The following is an 18,396-nucleotide window of genomic DNA, read 5'->3' as shown; positions in this document are numbered from 1 at the left end:
TGTGTACTCACATTTGACACACGTGCTGGTCTTCATCCTCGCTACCGGATCTGCACACGCGCCCCATCTGCGCACACGCGCCAACGCACACACACGTTTACAATCTGATTTTTCTATGAGCAAATATGACGATCGTTCAAAGCAGGTGAGAGCTGACGGAGGCGACCGTTACGAAGGTGACGAGGCGGCAAAACGGCGACCTCGGGGTCAGCGCGTCTGCCTCACACTTCCGAGATTCCGGGTTCCATTCCGGCCGTCCTCACGCTCACGTGGGTTCGTCCTTGGCTTCGTGAACGCGACCGGCGACGACCTCGTCGCGACCTCACCGTGACCTCGTCCCACCCAAAATGTTGTCTGAAGTCAACGTTAGCACGTGGACGCTAACGGACGAAAAAGTGGCGGACGGGCCAGCGGAAGCGTTTGGTTTGTCCCGTTTGCGCGTTGTTGACGTTAGCTTGAGTCGCGCCGACCGGGAAGCGCCGCAAAAAAAGCGTGTCAGCATGAGAGAGGACGCCACCTCTCGCCGAGGATTTCATCATTACTCACGGTGTCTTGCTCCTATTGTGCGCGCGCAAACACACAAACACACACACACACACACACATCTTTGTCACTGCTTTCAACGACACTTGAGCATTTTATATAACATTTATTTTAATTATCAATCATTATCACATTTTGTTCTGTCAAAGGTTACACAATCTGATCCATTTTCATATTGGATCAATAACGGTAAAGACAAATACAATTTCGGATGTATCATTTTTTGATGCCGCCTTGGTTTTCTCTGGGTAAATATCTCCCACGCTGAAACAGCCACGCTTAAAGTCCTATTTTCGAAAAGTTCTTGATGATTTCCAATTTTTGTTTTTCATAGCAAAGCCACTGCGATTGGCTGGCGACCAGTTCAGGGTGTGCCCCGCCTCTCGCCCAGAGTCAGCTGAGATTGGTGACCCGTGTGAGGAGAAGCGCTACGGGAAATGGATAGCTGCTTAGTAATGGCAATCCTTGATGACAGAGCAAATTGTGGTGGGCCAATGAAATACACTTCTTGCATAACGGTAAATACAAAAAGCATCACGGTAAAGAAGACAAAGATGGTGTGAGTTGCACAATTGACACCTGTTGCCCTTCAAACTCTGCAAATACAAGTTCATAAATGATCCGAAATACTCCTTAAAAGCCATAACACTCTTGTCGTTATGTAATCAGAATAACGGTAAAGACACAAAATTGTTCTGACGAGGCTGCACGATATCGAGAAGAAAATGACATTTTTGGGGAACCTGGTCATACAGTATATATTGTGATATAGAATAATACAGGGAAACATAAAAACAGATGTGAAAACCAGCACATCTCTCTTTCCCTCTTTGATTTATTGTAAAAAAATAAAGAAATCTGAATTTTCACATTTGAAGCAAAACAAATCAAAGAATAACTTCTTTACTTTTTTGTGCAAATATATATATTTTTAAAATCTTGAATTCAGGATTGGTCCCCCCCAGGGGGAAAAACAAAAATATATATATATTTTTAAAACATTTTAAATTGAAAAGAAGTTGGTGAATAGGTGACTCGTTCGATGCCGAAACGCGAGTATGCAGAGGTCCACTGAGATTAAGTTGCATTTTCATTTGTTGGACAATGACAATATTTCGGAATAGTTCAAGTTGTAACGATTCGATTGTGATTCGCTCGTCATTAGTTACTGTCAATATGAATGCCGATTGGGGATTGGGAATTTCCATAATTCAGCCCTACATAGTTCTCAGTCTATGCACGTTTTCAGTATGGCTGTCACGATCGAATATTTTTACAATTGATTATCCTGTCAGCGGCACGGTGGACGACTGGTTAGAGCGTCTGCCTCACAGTTCTGAGGACCGGGGTTCAATCCCCGGCCCCACCTGTGTGGGTTTTCTCCGGGCACTCCGGTTTCCTCCCCCATCCCAAAAACATGCATAGTAGATTAATTGAAGTCTCTAAATTCCCACTCGGTGTGAATGTGACTGCGTGAGGAGAAGCGGCTCAGAAAAGGGATGGATGGATTATCTTATCAACTGTTCCATTGAGTAATTCCCCAGCCCCACCACCCCTCCCCCAAAACATTTTTTTTTTTAAAAACCTTTTTCCTTTTTTTTTTTTTTTTTTTTAGTAGGAACATGCATTTTTTTCATTGATGAGGAATGGACTTCTATCCGTAGACTGCATATGTTTGTACTGTGTGTATGGTATAAATTCGGTGTACAGAATTTGAGACAACAACAAAATTAGCTGATGCTAAACGTTAGCAATTGTGCGCTAGCGATTACTATTCTAGGTTTAAAAAAAATAATAATGCTAACTAGCATTCAGCTCACTCATACATCATGTTATATGTACATTACAAATCTAACAGTGTCTTAAAAATCACTTACAGACGCTCCTCTGTCGTTTTTGGCAAAGTTTATGAAAAAACTTGAATGGTGGCGCAAACATGGCACTATTACGTTTCGACAACGACTGCAAACCAAAGGTTGTCACTTCACTCGTGTGGCGTTGTAGCTGACGTTTGTTCGCAATTAAAATTTTGTCTCGCGGCACAGCGCTAAAAAATAATACAAAAACGACCAAGCAATTGGACAAATTGGTAGGTTTTCGCACTTGAAAGTCAAGCTAGCAGTGTATGTGGATATGTGTCATCGTTCATATGAAACATATGCTTCAATTCACATGGAATTCAAGTGACGCCGTTGCTTTGAACCAAAACCGCAGACTTCATGCGTCTTTTTAGGCATGTCTTCTTGAGACTTTCTTGTGGCTCTACTTATGATAGCAACACAGAATTTGGTAAGCATGTCTGAGTCACACTGGCTTCATGGACTAAATAAATAAAATGTATGGTTGGGCACAACTGATCCTAAAATGGTCGCTTCAAACTAAAATAGCAGATTTCCGGTCTTGAGACTTTTTGGTGGGTCTACTCATGACTGACATGTCCAAAATTCATATTGTTAATACTAACTGGACGATTTATTTTTATTATTTTGTGTTAATCTGGTTGGGCGGACATGAGCCATTTGAGCCTAAAATCTCTGCTCCAACCCAAAATGGCAGACTTCCTGTGCGTTTGTAGGCATGTTGGACTCGGACCAGTCGATTGTCATAAATCAGTGTTCAACGTAGATGTCAAATTCTTTACTTCAATTCTAATATAATTTATTCTCATGTTTTACTTGTTTTAGTAGATCCACAAATGTAACCAATTATTTCCTAACATAAATAATTGAGGGATGATGTACTGCATACTGTATAAAATATTGTTTATGACAATAATTTAATCCATTTTTGTTTTTAATATAATGGTGCTAATTAATAAAATAGTTGTTAAATGCATTTGTAAAATTATAAAATATAACATTCATTTTTTATTTAAAATGCATTTAATATCAGATAAACTATAGTTATAATATGCATTATGTATCACATAATATATTAATACATTTTCTTAAAAGTTCAATTTAATTCCAGCATACTATCACATATTATACAGTATATATACTATATATATATATATATATACATATATATATTACTATATTATGTATTTCTGATAATTTAATTATTTAAATAAATAAACGTTAAATGTATTTACAAACTGTTTATTTTACTAGTACTTTTTATTTTATTATGTCCATTTTATTAACTAACCGATTATTTAATAATATGAATTACTGAAACTTAGATAAAATAATCAATACATTAGAGTTAATTTTTTATTTTATTTTTTCCGGGGGGGGTCTGCTAATTTAAATTTAAAAAAAAAAAAAACACTTGTCAGTGTGAAGCAAAGCGAAATATTTTACATCTACATTTTCATTTCTCTTTTTATATTGCATGCGTTATAAATGATAAGTTAACACTTCACAGTTTTTTTCGCTGACTTTCTGCGAGGTGACTTTGTGTGTGTGTGTGCGTGCACGTTGACCTCCCGGCCACTCGCGAACTCACAGGACGCGTCACATTCCGGAGGTGTCAGCATTGTAACACTGAGAAGCTGCTGATTTGCCGCCGACGCAATTGTGATAAACACACTCCATCCGAGGTCACGTTTTACCACATTTGGTCGCAATAGGACAAAATCTGGAAATTACCCGGAAATGGCCACTTCAAACTGAACTGGCAGATTTTCCGTGTGTTTTCGGGTACAGCTTCTTGAGACTTTTTTGTGGGACCCTTCATGATAGACATATCTACCAAGTTTTATGTTGCAAAATTTAACAGGCTGCGGGGGCTGATTTTTTTGTTTTTTCCCTGGTTGGGCTAAACTTAACCAAATGAGCCTAAAATGGCCACTTCAAACCAAAACGGCAGACTTTCTGTGTGTTTTCGGAAATGGTTTCTTGAGACTTTTTGGTGGGTCTACTCATGATAGACACGCCACCCAAATTTCATGTTGCTAAGACAAAGAAGCTTCAGGGGATGAATTCCTTTAACTCATTCACTGCCATTGACGGCTTTTGAAGGCAGTGATTAAAAAAGAAAAATACAGTTGAATACAAGTGAGGCCACTTTGAAGCAAAATGGAAGACTTCCTGTGTCTTTTCAGGCGTGGCTTCTTGAGACTTTTTGGTGGGTCTACTCATGATAGACATGTCTCCCAAAAGCCACATCTTTAAAAAAAAAAAAAAAAAATCCAGTTGGGTGCAGACTTCCTGTGTGTTGTCAAACATTATTTCCAGAGACTGTTTCTACTCATGATGGATACATCTACCACATTTCAAGTTGCAAAATTAACGTGGTTTCACACTGGGCTGAAACCCTTTAAAAGAGAAAAATATTGTCGGCACAAGTGAGGCTAAACCGAAATGGCAGACTCTTTTCAGTCATGGCTGGTTGAAACTTTTTTCGCTGGCTCTCCCCATGGTAGACAACGTCTCGCAAAGTTCTTTGGGGGGCTGAATTTTCTCGAAGTTGCAGCCTACCAAACAAATTCCATCCATCCATTTATCCTGGTTAGGGTCGCGGTGCGCCGGAGCCTATCCCAGCTGACTTGGGGCGAAAGGCGGACGACACCCTGAACTGGTCAACGTCGTCAAATGATTTGAATGTGAGAATGCGACGTCATTCGTAGGATCGAAGGTACAGAAAACAACAGGTTAGTTGTGGCAAATGTTTGGACGCTGACCTCCCCTTCCCGGGCGGCCCCGCCTCCCGCCTCCGTTCCTCCGCCGGCCTCCGCGTCCGCTCCCGGTGTCGGTTCCGGTGCCCGTCGGCGGCGTGCGCGCCGAGCATCCACGTCGTCGTGCAGCACACGCAGAGCAGGAGCACGCGCATGTCGGGAGGAGACTCCGGTTGCAAAGTGCGGCGAGCTTGAAACTCACCCGTCTGGGTGTGAAAGGGGGGCACGCGAGTGTGTGCGGGCGGCCAATAGGAACGCGAGCGACTCGGCCAATAGGAAGCCAGCAAGGGCGGTGACCGACGCTCACGACTGCTCCAAAAAAAGTGGAATGAGCGGCACTAATTATTGGAGACAAGCTAAATACTGTACAACACATCGTTGTTGAACGTAGCGGACATGTATAATTATTGATTTCGGAAATAAGGGCATTGTTTCTGAACACTCACACAATTACCCAATTATATAATGAGAGAAATGACGTAGAGTAAATCCGCGTTAATGAAGCCGTTTTAAGGGGGAAAGCGATGACAGCAATGCAACAAATAGCAGACCTTCAGTCCTTCGGCATGCAGGACTCCTCACCGCCACTAGAGGGAGACGTCGGTGGGCGCGTGTCGTGTGCCGTCAGCGGGCAAATGGGTGTCGCAACTCGCAAGCGCACAGGAACTTGCGACACTTCCTGAGCGCCCACTTGCGCAACTTTCAACGCCATTTGGCGCTCCGAACCCAAAATGGCCCAGCTCGTGGGCGCCCGAGTGCGCATGCGCGCGTGACGCGGCAAGCGTCGGCGATTCGCGGAACTCTTCGGTTGTGTTCGGTTCCGTTCCCGTCCGGACACATGCTCGCGACTCGCGCTCATGTAAGGCAACAAACAATATGCTTTTTGTCTTATTCTGCTCTCCGGCATTGTTATGCTTTCAATGGTCTTGACAAGACAATGATGGGATATTCGATGTACAATTTAGTGACTTTGAAAAATGGAGTTTTAATGAGATGGGTGCGTTTTAATGTACACTTGAGCTATATCGCTTGTCACATTATACATTAGGATTGAATTAAGGGTGGATGTGATCAGCCAAAACTTTTCCACGTCTTTATTGTCCACCAACGTTCAGAAAAGGACGCGTTTCGCTTTTACTCTGCGAATGGGCAACTTGTGTGCTAAATGTGACAAAAGGAATCACATCATGTTACTTACGAGTTGACTGGTACGTACGTACACCCGCACAAATACAGAGTAAGAATATAAATGGCATGTGTCTTTTGAAAGCAAGTAGCACCTGCAAAACACAATCTTTACTCGTCAAGTATCGCCATCCTAAGCACTGTTAAAAGAGCTACTATCGGTGTTCGGCACAAATGTGGTTGAGGTTTGAAAATGTGAAAAAGCTGGACTGAAATGATTCAAATCAACACAACATAGTGTACCTACAAGGCGAAATCAAAACTGTACCGAAGTAAATGTTCGAAACCAAACATTTTGTATTTTCTTTCCCGAAAGCCAATTTTTAGAGGAGGTAATTTTTCAAGAAAAAAAAAGGCAGAATTGGGGGCAAAGGTCAATCTTAAAAGAGGAAAGTCATTTTTGATTGGATGAGAAAAATTGCCATATTTTTCAGAGATTATTTTTGTTTCAAGAAAATCATCAAGAATCGATTTTATGGGAAGCAAGTCGTATTTTCTTTTCATCTTATTTTTGGGGGAAAACATTTTTTCAAGAAATAAGGCATAATAACATTTCTATTTTGTAAGGGAAAATATTGCAATATGATTGGAAATTTGGTGAAGCATTCACTTGACAATCACTTTTGGTCAGTAATCGTTTTTTTGTCACATGATGATGACAACGATGGGATGGGAACACACCTCGCACGAACGCGCATGTTGCGTTCGCAAGGGAAAGTGACGCCCAATCTGTGTGTAGGACATCCTGCGTCTTCCTCCTGGTGTCTTTGCTGGTCGCCACGGTGACGGCGGCCCTCCAGGCGTCCGCTGAGCCACCGGGCGCCTGCCCGCCGCCCGCTGCCGTTGCTTCGACTGAAAACGGACACGGAAGCGAGCCTGCGTTAAAGCGCAAGTAAAGCCTGCATGTCGAAACTTGTTGTTATATTGTAAATGCCCATGTCCTCTTTATCTGATGGCGTTTATTTCAATCCACAAAGTCTTTATTCCCAAAATACTTTTCAAACACCACATTGGGCCACCATTTTTACGTCATTCTGTGTGCAAAAATCGCAACAATGTGACGTCAATCTGCCCCTCCTTCTGACGAAAGTGAGGAAGTGATGTCACAGCTAATGTCGCTACTAGCTAGCTAGCGCATTCCCTTACAGTTTGTTCAAAATGGATCGGTCAAGACCGCAACCGTGTCAGGCTCTCAGCATCAAAGGCAATCGTGCAGATTCATTTTTACCGATTGAGGTGCCTCGGAAAAGTCGTCCGCCGGCTTGCTGGCCGCTAACGCTGATTGATGACCTAGCGCCGTTTCGCAATGACGACGGAACACGATTTGGGGCTAGTGTTGCGTTGATGGCGACAGTACAAGACGTGATAGAAAGTGTCGAGGTCGGGCCGGCCGCTGCGGCGATTGTTTGGGCCGGGAGCCTCCGATGAGCTGCGGAGGCCAACTTCAAAATTAAAGCCTAAAGGCCTCTTTGTACTCGCGCGATCGGCAACGCCCGCGTTGCATCACGTGACCGACAAATTGCCCCGCCCGGCCCGTCTGCGTAGCTTGACGCGCACACGTCAAAAATTGTTGCTGCGCGTCGAACGCCGCGGAGATCATCTCTCGCGATTGGTCCATTTTAGTCACACGCTGTGATGACGTACTCAGCGTGGCCCTCGGTTCCGCATACCATCTACGCCGCCGCCTTCTCGATGGATTTTGCAGCATAATTCAATGTTCTCCAGTTCTGTCAGGTTGGATGGTGAACGTTGGTGGGCAGCCATTGTCAGTACTCTGCCATAGAGCCCCGACTGGTGGAGGGCTACAGTGATGGCTGACTTTCTAGAACTTTCTCCCATCTCCCGACTGCATCTCTGGAGTTCAGCCACAGTGATCTTTGGGTTCTTCTTGACCTCTCTCACCAAGGCTCTTCTCCCCCGATCGCTCCGTTTGGCCGGACGGCCGGCTCTAGGAAGGGTTCTGGTCGTCCCAAACGGTTTCCATTTCAGGATTACGGAGGCCACTGCGCTCTTAGGAACCTTAAGTGGAGCAGAATTTTTTTTTTGTAACCATGGCCAGCTCTGTGCCTTGCCACAATTCTGTCTCTGAGCTCTTCAGGCAGTTCCTTTGACCTCATGATTCTCATTTGCTCTGACATGCACTGTGAGCTGTAAGGTCTTATATAGACAGAGGTGTGGCTTTCCGAAACAAGTCCAATCAGTATAAGCAAAACACATTAAAACATTTACCGGTGGATCTCCGTTTCGTACCCTCACCTATGGTCATGAGCTGCGGGTCGTGACCCAAAGAACGAGATCCCGGATACGAGCGGCCGAAATGAGTTTCCTCCGCAGGCTGTCCGGGCTCTCCCTTAGAGAACGGGCGAGAAGCTCGGTCATCCGGGAGGGGCTCAGAGTTCAGCAGCTGCTCCTCCGCATTGAGAGGAGCCAGATGAGGTGGCTCGGGCATCAGTTTTGGATGCCTCCCGGACGCCTCCCCGGTGAGGTGTTTCGGGCACGTCCCACCGGGAGGAGACCCCGGGGACGACTTTTGGCTGGCCTGGGAACGCCTCGGGATCCCCCCGGAAGAGCTGGATGAAGTGGCTGGGGAGAGGGAAGTCTGGGCGTCCCTACTAAAGCTACTGTCCCCGTGACCCGACCTCGGATAAGCTGTAGAAAATGAATGAATGAATAACAAAGAGTGAAAAATTTAAGGGGGTCTGAATACTTTCTGTACCCACTGTATATATAATCGATAATTCTTGGATAAGCAGGGACCAAGCATTTTTGGGTTTCGTCCCCCCCCCCAAAAAAAGAAAAATGTAAATTTAAAATGTAAAAAAAAAACAAAAAGCAAATAACTTTCAAAAATATTTTCCAAAATCCGCAGAGGTGCTGAAGCGCAAGTATGTGGGGGTCTGCTGTACTGTGTGTTTTTCTTTAATTTGTTTTAATTCAAATACAAAAATTCACAAGTCAATTTGACTTACCACCAAGTCGTTCGTAGCACTTGTGTTTTGGTATTTCATGTGTGCGTGCGTGTTTAGGGGCGCGGTGCCACGACCGGGGCGAGTCCGCAGGCGTGCGGGTCCTGGAGGGCGAGGCGGCGTGGCTGCGGTGCCCCCTCTTCCGCCAGCCGTCCCTCTCCAACCTTTCGTCCGCACGCGACCTGCTGTGGTACCGCCTCCTCCCAGGACAACACCTGGAGCCAATCACACACAGGTCAGCAGAGCAAGACATTTTCAATTTTTCACACGTGGAAGCTGACCAATAGCATCCATTTGTGAAAAAAAAAAAAAAAAGGAACCTGACCAAATTCGGACATTTTAGCCCGACACGCGATTTGTTCTTCCGCTGCGTGTCGTGTTGTTGTGTGCACAGTAGAGGGCGTTGTTGATGATGCTGTGACGCGATTGTGTTTTGTGTTTTTGTGGAGCATGTGAATGTGTTGTTGCAACGTGATTGTGTTGTCTAAATGCGTTTGTGCAGTTGTAATGCAATTGTGTTGTAATGTGACTGTTGCTGTGCATTAATGTCGTTTTGTTGTAATGCCATTGTGTTGTACCGTTGATACGTGATTGTGTTGTAATGCTATTGACTTGTGAAGCGATTGTATTGTAACGCACTTGTTGTGTTTGAACGTAATTGTGTATAGATTGTGTTGTGCTATAATGTGATTGAGTTGTGGCAGTGTAATTTGATCGTGTCGTAATAATGTTTTGTGTTGTCGCATCGCAGTGTGCGTCTGAGCAAAGAGGACGACATGTTGTGCTTTCAGCCGGCGGTGGCCGAGGACGCGGGCCGCTACGTCTGCCAGCTATGGTCAGAACCGGCACCGCCTACACACCGCACGGAGACACGCACGCACGCACGCAGGCTCCCCGCATTCCACAATGCTTTGCTCTGACGACCCTCTTGCTCCTCCTCCAGCCACCGCTCCGAGTGTGTCAAGATGGCCGCGCGAGTGAGCGTGCTCCGCCGCCCGCGGGCAGCGCCAGAGGGTGGCCGGGAATGCGACTTGCCGGTCGCCGTGGCGCCCGCTCGGGCGCTCATCCCTTTGCAGGGCGGCGACGTTCTGGACTGCCCCGACTGGCGGGAGGCCCGCCAGATGGCTGACGCCGCGCCCGTCGTCACCTGGTACCACGTGAGGACCGATCGCGACGCTGCGCCACGCAATCGCCCAAAATGGCTCGCCGGGACCCTGGAAACCTGCGTGTGTGTGTGTGTGTGTGTCAGGAGTGCGTGGAGCCTTCGGGCTGGACGAGCGACCGCCAGCAGGCCGGCGCCCGCCTGGAGGTCCACTACATGCTGGACCACTACCAAGGCGTTTACCGGTGCCAGGTGCACTACCGGAGGGCCGGTAGAGCGCTTCACTTCACACGCGGCGTCAACGTCACTGCCGTCTGTGAGCACGTCGCACGCACACACAAACAGTGAAACACACACACGGAGAAAAGGAGCCAAAACACACACACAAATGTAATGGAAAGGTGTGTGTTTGCGTGTGTGGTTTAGCGCCGGTTTTCCTGCCCAAAGAGCCGAGCATCCTGCAGCCGACGGCCGAGCACGTCTTCAGCGTCAAGCTAGGTGAGATGGCGCCTCGGCCGCCTTGTAATGCACGCCGCGCGCCCAGGAAAGCGGAAGAAGGTTTTCGGAGCAGGGCCGCGTGCAACACAAACTACAGCACGTTGAGATTCTTTTTCACATCGTATGGCAGACACTCGCGATGCACCCAAAATGCATTTTCAGTTTTTCCACTGGCCGGCCGGCGCACGCGGGTGTGCGCGCTTGAGAGTACCGAATCATTTCCTATTAACGAGCTTTGCTGGAAATGCAGTCCAATTGACTGAGTATAAAAAGACACATTATTATGATTATTTTTTTGGACTGTCTGACGTTCAATCAGACTAAACTTTTCCTGATCAGTTATGATGACCAAAATGATTTCTACTCGCTAAATGCCAGAATAGTTTTTTTGTAATTATTATTTTATAATGGACAATAGTCACTATCGTAGTGATGATAATAATAGTCAATATTTTTTCATTGCGAGGGTTGGCTTCCGGATCACTCCCACAGTAGGTGAAATCTGGGAAGTGGTGACCGCATATTTTGGGAATAATGTTTTCATATTTGAAAGCTGTATGAACCTAGTAACATCTATCATACACTTATAAACACGTTCTAGTCCTAATCTTTTAAACATACAGTAATGTACAGTAGTACTGTAAATACTAACATGCACTAAATATGCAAACATGCATTTGATCTACTACTCTATTTGTGTATTTTTTATTTAATTTTTATTATTTTATTTTATTAAGTAGGTAATGGCGGTAACGAGTGTACAGTATTTGGGAGTGAGAGTGCGTTTGTCGCGCCACGTACGTGTCGGCGTGCTGCTTCCCGCCAGGCTCGGACGTGCGTCTGGTGTGCAGAGGACACTTCCCCTACTTGGACTCGGCCAACTGGTCCATCTGGTGGAGCGTGGACGGCTACGCGGCGGACCAGCTGGCGGACCCCAGATTCTCCGCAAGCAACCGGTAGCAAACTTCTTGACTTTTTAGCCAGAGTTTGCACATTTGCCGGAGTAAACCGCTCGCGTGGGTTTTCCTGCGGGTATTTTAAAACTTTCTCGACGGCTCGAAATTGTCCATGAGTGGACGTGCCTTTTCGTCTACGCGCGCCCCGCGATTGGCTGGCGACCGGGCCGATAGGGTCATTTTCTTATCGTTTCATCCAATACAACTTGCGTGCTGCCCTTCAAACTCTGCGGATAAACGTGCATAAATGATCCCGACTGCTGGTTCGAGCCCTTAAAGTACTCTTGTCTCGATACAATCGCAATAACGATGAAGGGATGCAATAGTTACGACAATTTGACAAATTCATACATATTCCTTAATGCAACAGGATTTATTTTGCTGCCTGCTACGGTCCACCCATCCATTTTCTTTAACGCTTCTCCTCACGTGCTATCTTCGGGCGACACCCTCTTACAGGTACACCCCGAACCGGTCGCCAGCCAATGGCAGGGCACATAGAGACAAACAATCATCCGCACTCACATTCACACCTACGGGCAATTTAGAGTTGTCAATCAACGTCGCACGCATGTTTTTGGGATGTGGGAGGAAAGCGGAGTGCCCGGAGAAAAGCCACGCAGGCACGAGGAGAACATGCGAACTCCACACAGGCGGGGCCGGGGATCGAACCCCGGTCCTCAGAACTGTGAGGCAGAGGAGCTCACCAGTCGTCCGGCGTGCCGGCGTCTGCTATGGTGTGAATGCAAAATGGCTGCCTCGTCACAGATATCGCAGCAAGATGGCAAGATGCATTTGGGTTTCTTTTCATGGAAAAGCCAAATTCAGCCAGAGGAGAAATAGAGCCCAAAAAAAATGGAATCAAAATTATCAGAAAACGCTGCAAATCCTGAAACTTCATTTGGGACCCAAAAGTGAGAAAAGTATCACTTCAGAATATTGTTTTTCTGAGAAACAACCATGAGCTTTTGTTGAATAACAGCTGCCGAGAATTCAAATCCTCCAATCATGCAAACGAATTGATTTTCAAAAAGGCCGCGATTTTACCGTTACTGATCAAATGATAAGAAAAGGAGAATGATATTCGTCCAAATGCTGAATATCGGCGCCGGTGCCGGCTTGCGTTCAGGCACGTGCGCTCCGACCACGGCGACCGCATCGAGGAGAGCGCCCTGCTGATCCGCGACTTCGCTTCCGAGGACCTCGGCGAGACGTACGACTGCTCGGTGAGGAACCGGCGAGGATTCCAGACGCGAAGAGCTCGACTGGAGGAGGAAGGTGCGAACGGACTCGCTCGGTTTTTATAATATATTAATATTTTTTAAAAGATGGACAAATAGGTGAATCAGCGGGTGTTGAAGCGCGGATTTGCGGGGTGCGCTGGAACTAAAACGTAATCCTCAGCCTTTGAAAATGGTGAAATGTTTTTTTTTCTTTGGGGCTCCAGCGTCGGCGCCGTCGCTGGAGCTGGCTTGCGGTCTGGCCGTGACCCTGGCGCTGTCGCTGGCCCTCTTGGCGCTCTACCGCGTCTTCCGGCTGGAGCTGCTGCTGCTCTACAGATCCCGCTTCGACACCGACGAGCGGCACACGGGTGAGTGACGCCTTCGCTCTCTTGGCCGCAACCGGGAAGGAAAAGTACCGGACGGCGCTCTGAACGGGGCAATCTCGGAAGCGTTCGTTTGCGTGGGAATTTTGGAAACTCGGCAAACCCCGGCTCGGGGCCGGCCGATGAAATGATCGCGATTACTGATCACGGTAAATTTCTGGTCGATTACGGTGATCGGCCGTGAGCATATCTGCTTGAACAGACATTGCTGAAACGTCACCCACAACGGCCAATCCGAGTCGACCTTTTCCTATCCCACTTTGTCTCAGTTTGGATTGTTTTATCTGTAAAACACCAAACTATAACATTTGTTTACAACGTTCACCGTCACAACACGGGTGTTGCTCTTCCACACTTTTAGAATACGCATTTCATCTTGTTAGGCAGCGTCCTCTGCTGGTCGGAGTTACACATTGCACCCTTTTACGCCCTAATACACTTTCCCCCCTTTCTTTAGGTTACATTTTATTTCCCTACATTTGTTGAATAAAATGTTTTATTTTTTCTATCATCTTTTTCATGTTTTTTTTTTTATTTACACTACTCCATAATAAAGTAGTTTTCCGTATAAATGCTTTAAACCTGCAATCCACATTTTTTTCATTTTCACCCAAGCCACTACTAGAGATGACAAAATGCCGATTAACCCTGTCAGCTCTTCGAACATGTCGCTGTATTTTTGCATTTTAGTTTTTTTAGTTTATTGTCTAGCATATACATTCACCACCCAGTTGGTGGTGCGCCGCAAATGACGTAGCGGAAATGAGGCTTTCTGCCAAGCAATATGGGCGGAGCGCGGTTACTACAAAATATGTTTTTTTGCGTTTTTGTGGTGTCGAACTATCATCTAATAATTGCTGTGTCAATGAAAAGAATCATCAAAATTGCCGCAGATGAACCACATCGACCTCTTTTTCGAGGAGCCGCTTTGTTGTAACGCTGAATAGATATTCAGTCTTTGAGGGCTGCATCATGTCAAGTGGTTTCCTGTGCATCGCTAACGCGTGTGCGCGTGCAGACAGCAAGGATTTCGACGTGTACATCTCGTACGCCCGAAACAGCGAGGAGGAGAAGTTTGTCCTGGGGACGCTGCGCAGAGTCCTGGAGAACCATTTGGGATACTCGGTGTGCATCTTTGACCGAGACAGCCTGCCGGGCGGGAGTGAGTTGAACACACACACACACACACATCAATCTTCGGAATGAAGGCTTTGGCCTACAAATAAAAATTTGCAAACAAAAAACATGCAACACAGTATGACAGGGAGTAGTCTTATATTCCAAAACAAAATAAATTCCCTGTTATGACAGTGTGATCGTACAGTGTTATAACGAAAGCCTTCTGATATATGAATAATTTTCCTAACAAAGAACACATTCGCTCCCATTTACGCAGCGTCCCCGAACGCAGCTCGTGCACGTGCGCGGCCGCACTGAATCGGTCGGCAAATACAGCGTTTATGGACGGCTCGTACGGCGTATGCTGCGTTTTGGACGGGTTTTGTCAATGAAAATGAACTTTCGTTCGAAAACCGCTCACAATGACGTTCATCGGGCAGAAATGAACTCATGAACAGTTCACGTCCGCCCAAAATATGAACTAGTGTTCGCTGACCTCGTGACTGCTGATATGAGTACTGTGACAAAATTTGCCAACAACGACAGTCTATCAAAATGCTGAGTTTGCTTGGAACGACCACTTCAACCTGAGTACAACAACTCATGAAGACTTTTGAAAATCGGATGACAGGTTCCAGAGTAATTGAGTTTTTGTTTGCGGCTTTCTGAGGAGTTTTGACCGTCTGTCTTTGACCGCCCCCCAGTGGCCAAGGTGTGCACAGCAGAAAGAGCAGAATAAGGCCAAGACCACCACATTTATGAAAGTAAACAAAGCATGAAAACACAAAATTCAAAGGAAAAGGAGCTGAGGGAAGAATCAATGACATTTTCTGACATTCTAACAGGAAAATATATTTGACATTAAAATTTCCCTTTTAGTCTCTCTAACATCACGTCTTCTAAATTATTTGAACCTTTTCTGCACATTATTGTCTTAATTAACCATTTCAGAATGATTTAATAACCTTGATCTCATGAGCTTTTTAACTATATTAATGAGGCATGCAACTAACGACTATTTGAATTTGGTTGGCCCCACGCAAAATTCATATTTAATGTTTCATTGTTGGGAGATAAATGTAATGATTGACTTCTCTCACCCTGTTTACAATGAGTGCTTTGTCTTTCGTCTTTGTTTCTCTCCCCCTTCCAGAAACTTTGTTCTGTTCGACTGATCAAGTCTGATTCTCAATAAACCTCAATTATAATACCACAGCAGAAGCTTAAAAACTCCACTGTGACACAGTAAAACTGTTCCGGCATAAAAGGATACAGATTTTCCATTCTGCTTGACCTAACAGGACAAAACAAACAAACAAACAAACAACACTTTCGACACTAAACTCATTTCCGTCACTGGCGTTCTAAATCTTGCCATTTTCAAGACTTTCAAATTGTAGTTGCTTCGTCTGTTTTCAAACTTTTTCTGAATATTTATTGCTACGATATTTTATTTGCCTCATACATTGTCATATTTTAAAATGGGCGAAATCGTGGAATCTCAGTCGTTTTTATTTTCTAAATACTTTTACAAATTGAGGTAGAAAGTGTGGCAAAACATGCAAAATGCACGCGGCAGTTGTTGTTCTTCTGGTGTCCCGACAGCCATCACGGACGAGACTCTGCGCTTTGTGGCTCGCAGCCGGCGCCTGGCGCTGGTGCCGGGCCCCGGATACGCCCGCCAGGGTTCCCAGGGCCTGCTGGAGCTCAAGGCGGGCGTGGACGGCCTGGCGGGCGGGCACCTGCGCCTCATCCTGATCCAGTACGAGCCCGTGCGGCGGCAGGAGTGGGTGCGCGAGCTGAGGAGGGCGCGCGTGGCGCTCGCCACGGTGCGCTGGCGCGGCGATCGATCGCGCGAGTTGACCTCGCGCTTCTGGAAGAAGCTGCGGCTGGAGCTGCCCGTCAGGAGGCCGCCGGGCACCGACCGGGACGAGGAGGCGGGGCTTATGAGGACGGCCAATCGCCGTCAGTCTTCCCTCTGCGTTTAAGGCTGGCCGGCGGACCGCTTGTTCGCCGTGCTGCTTATCCAAAAACTCCATCCATGCATTTTCTTGACCGCTTCTCCTCACTCAGGTCACGGGCGTGCTGGTGCCTATCCCAGTTTACTGCGTGCGAGAGGCGAGGTACACCCTGAACTGGTCGCGAGCCAATCGCAGGGCACATAGAAACAAACAACCAATCGCACTGACTTTCATATTATACGGTCTTCAGTCAACCTGCCAGGCGTGTTTTGGGGATGGAGGAGGAAATCAAAGTACCCGCAGAAAAGCCACGCAGGCACGGGCAGAGCATGCAAACTCGGGATTTGAACCCCGGTCCTCAGAACTGTGAGGCAGCTGTGCTAACCAGTCAGTCCACCGTGCCACCATCCAGAAACTCATATTTTTTTCATTTTTATTTGTTTGTCCTTTGAAAACTGCTAGGATGAAGACTTTCCAAAAGCCAACTTCAAATGAGAAAAGTGAACTTTGTGCCACATGATCTTGTTATACATTTCCCGTTTATTTCACAACACTCAAGCAGCCAATACAAACCCAGGGGTCGTGTCATGTGACTCCCAGTTCGACACACTTCCGAATGGAACTGGCTTGGAATAAAAAACGGTTTGCTCACTGAATGAACGGACGCTTTCGCCACCCCTCAGCAAGGAAGGCCGCTATTGGCGGTCCGAAACGTCGCCCTTGGTTGATGTTTTTTTATCTCATTGTGTCGTTTTCTTGTTTTTTTTTTAACCTTAGTCACAAGAAGGGTCAGAAAAGCGGTCAAATTGAAAACGGGGCGGGGTCGCTTTCTTGGCCTCTTGGGAAAGTCCCGGCTCCCAACCTTTATGTCACCTTTCCTTAACCTTTGTTGGAAAAGGTCAAGCTTCCTTTTGACAGTGGAAAGGAAAGCACTGTTGAAAACGAACCCGCAAAATATTTACTGGACAATAATATGAAAGACATCTTTTCAAATAATTCACAGATTCTACCCATGTAAAGTGTATTTACGATGATTAACATAAATATAGATACTAAAATGTATTATTTGCACCACTAGACACTGCGAAAGCCATTAAAACCTCAGCTCCATATGTGCTCTTTCTAACATATTTTGCTAATATGATCAGGTGCCTTTTTGGCCACAGACTTACGTCAATCCTGGCAATTGTTTGTGCTCTGTTTTATGAATAAATATTGATGCAAATAAAGTCTCGAGCTTTGTTTTTTTAATTCTGCCCTTTGTCTCTCACTCTCTCTCTCTCTCTCTCTCTCTCTCTATATATATATATCGATTAGGTTTAAGGAATCTGCAAAAACATTCCCACCATGCATTGCTGCTTCCAAACCGAGAAATGCTTCCCCGGCGATTGGCTGGCGACCAGTCCGGGGTGTACCCCGCCTCTCACCCGAAGATAGCTGGGATAGGCTCCAGCACACCCGTGACCCGCTACAGGAAATGGATGGATGGGTGGATGGATTTTCCCCCTCCTCCCCCGCGTACTGTTGCTACGCCTGAACCATCGCGATGAATGAGGATCTCGCGAGAAGGGTCTCCGCACGGGAGACACAAGTTCGATTCCTTCCCGACCGAAGCATAAATAAATGTGACTTCAAATGACAAAATGACTCTTCAATTTTATGCCTTTTTTTTGTAAAAGCAATTCTTTGATCTCCGGGGCAATGTTGTTGTTTTCAGAAAATGAGGACTTCTGAAAATTGTGAAAATTCAACCTGCAATCAATATTTCTGTAAAAGTTGTTTCTTTTGTCAAGAAAAAAGACATTTCCATAAAAACATATAACTTTTGGGGAACGAATA

At 46.0% G+C, this 18,396-nt stretch overlaps 2 protein-coding genes across 15 annotated transcripts in view; one reads left to right on the top strand and one right to left on the bottom strand.

Annotated features, from left to right (window-relative positions):
* LOC133482598 (latent-transforming growth factor beta-binding protein 4-like) overlaps positions 1-5,555 on the bottom strand; it is a 39,905-nt gene extending 34,350 nt beyond the window's left edge. For 9 of the 10 annotated variants that reach the window (XM_061782877.1, XM_061782878.1, XM_061782879.1 and 6 more), the window contains exon 1: positions 5,171-5,555. In XM_061782877.1, coding sequence (XP_061638861.1) covers positions 5,171-5,540 — 370 coding nt within the window. In that variant the 5' untranslated portion in view covers positions 5,541-5,555. Of the gene's footprint in view, positions 1-11; positions 68-5,170 lie in introns of all 10 variants that reach the window. The other variant, XM_061782885.1, reaches the window with a different exon arrangement.
* Positions 5,556-5,864: 309 nt separating this feature from the next.
* LOC133482600 (interleukin-1 receptor accessory protein) lies at positions 5,865-18,201 on the top strand. 5 transcript variants are annotated; one of them, XM_061782892.1, is made up of 12 exons: positions 5,865-6,023; positions 7,089-7,237; positions 9,376-9,550; positions 10,067-10,150; positions 10,259-10,472; positions 10,565-10,733; positions 10,844-10,915; positions 11,742-11,871; positions 13,001-13,149; positions 13,319-13,462; positions 14,496-14,639; positions 17,875-18,201. In XM_061782892.1, coding segments are annotated over exons 1-12 (1,665 nt in total). In that variant the 5' UTR covers positions 5,865-6,021; the 3' UTR covers positions 18,108-18,201. The 5 variants fall into 5 exon arrangements, with proteins under 5 accessions (XP_061638876.1, XP_061638875.1, XP_061638878.1 ...); XM_061782891.1 differs by lacking the exon at positions 17,875-18,201 and adding an exon at positions 16,202-17,786; XM_061782894.1 differs by lacking the exon at positions 17,875-18,201 and adding an exon at positions 16,202-16,489 and having other exon boundaries at positions 14,500-14,639.
* The last annotated feature ends 195 nt before the right edge of the window (positions 18,202-18,396 follow it).

The sequence above is a fragment of the Phyllopteryx taeniolatus genome, chromosome 8 (assembly GCF_024500385.1).
Source record: "Phyllopteryx taeniolatus isolate TA_2022b chromosome 8, UOR_Ptae_1.2, whole genome shotgun sequence".
NCBI lineage: Eukaryota > Metazoa > Chordata > Actinopteri > Syngnathiformes > Syngnathidae > Phyllopteryx > Phyllopteryx taeniolatus.
The sequence above is the reverse complement of the archived record's forward strand: the minus strand, read 5'-3'. Positions and strand labels throughout refer to the sequence as shown.

Excerpts from the sequence above, each read along its gene's own strand:
- LOC133482600 (XM_061782891.1), top strand. Across the intron at positions 13,463-14,495 it reads CACCGACGAGCGGCACACGG|ACAGCAAGGATTTCGACGTG; the intron begins GTGAGTGACGCC and ends GTGCGCGTGCAG. Across the intron at positions 14,640-16,201 it reads AGACAGCCTGCCGGGCGGGA|CCATCACGGACGAGACTCTG; the intron begins GTGAGTTGAACA and ends GTGTCCCGACAG.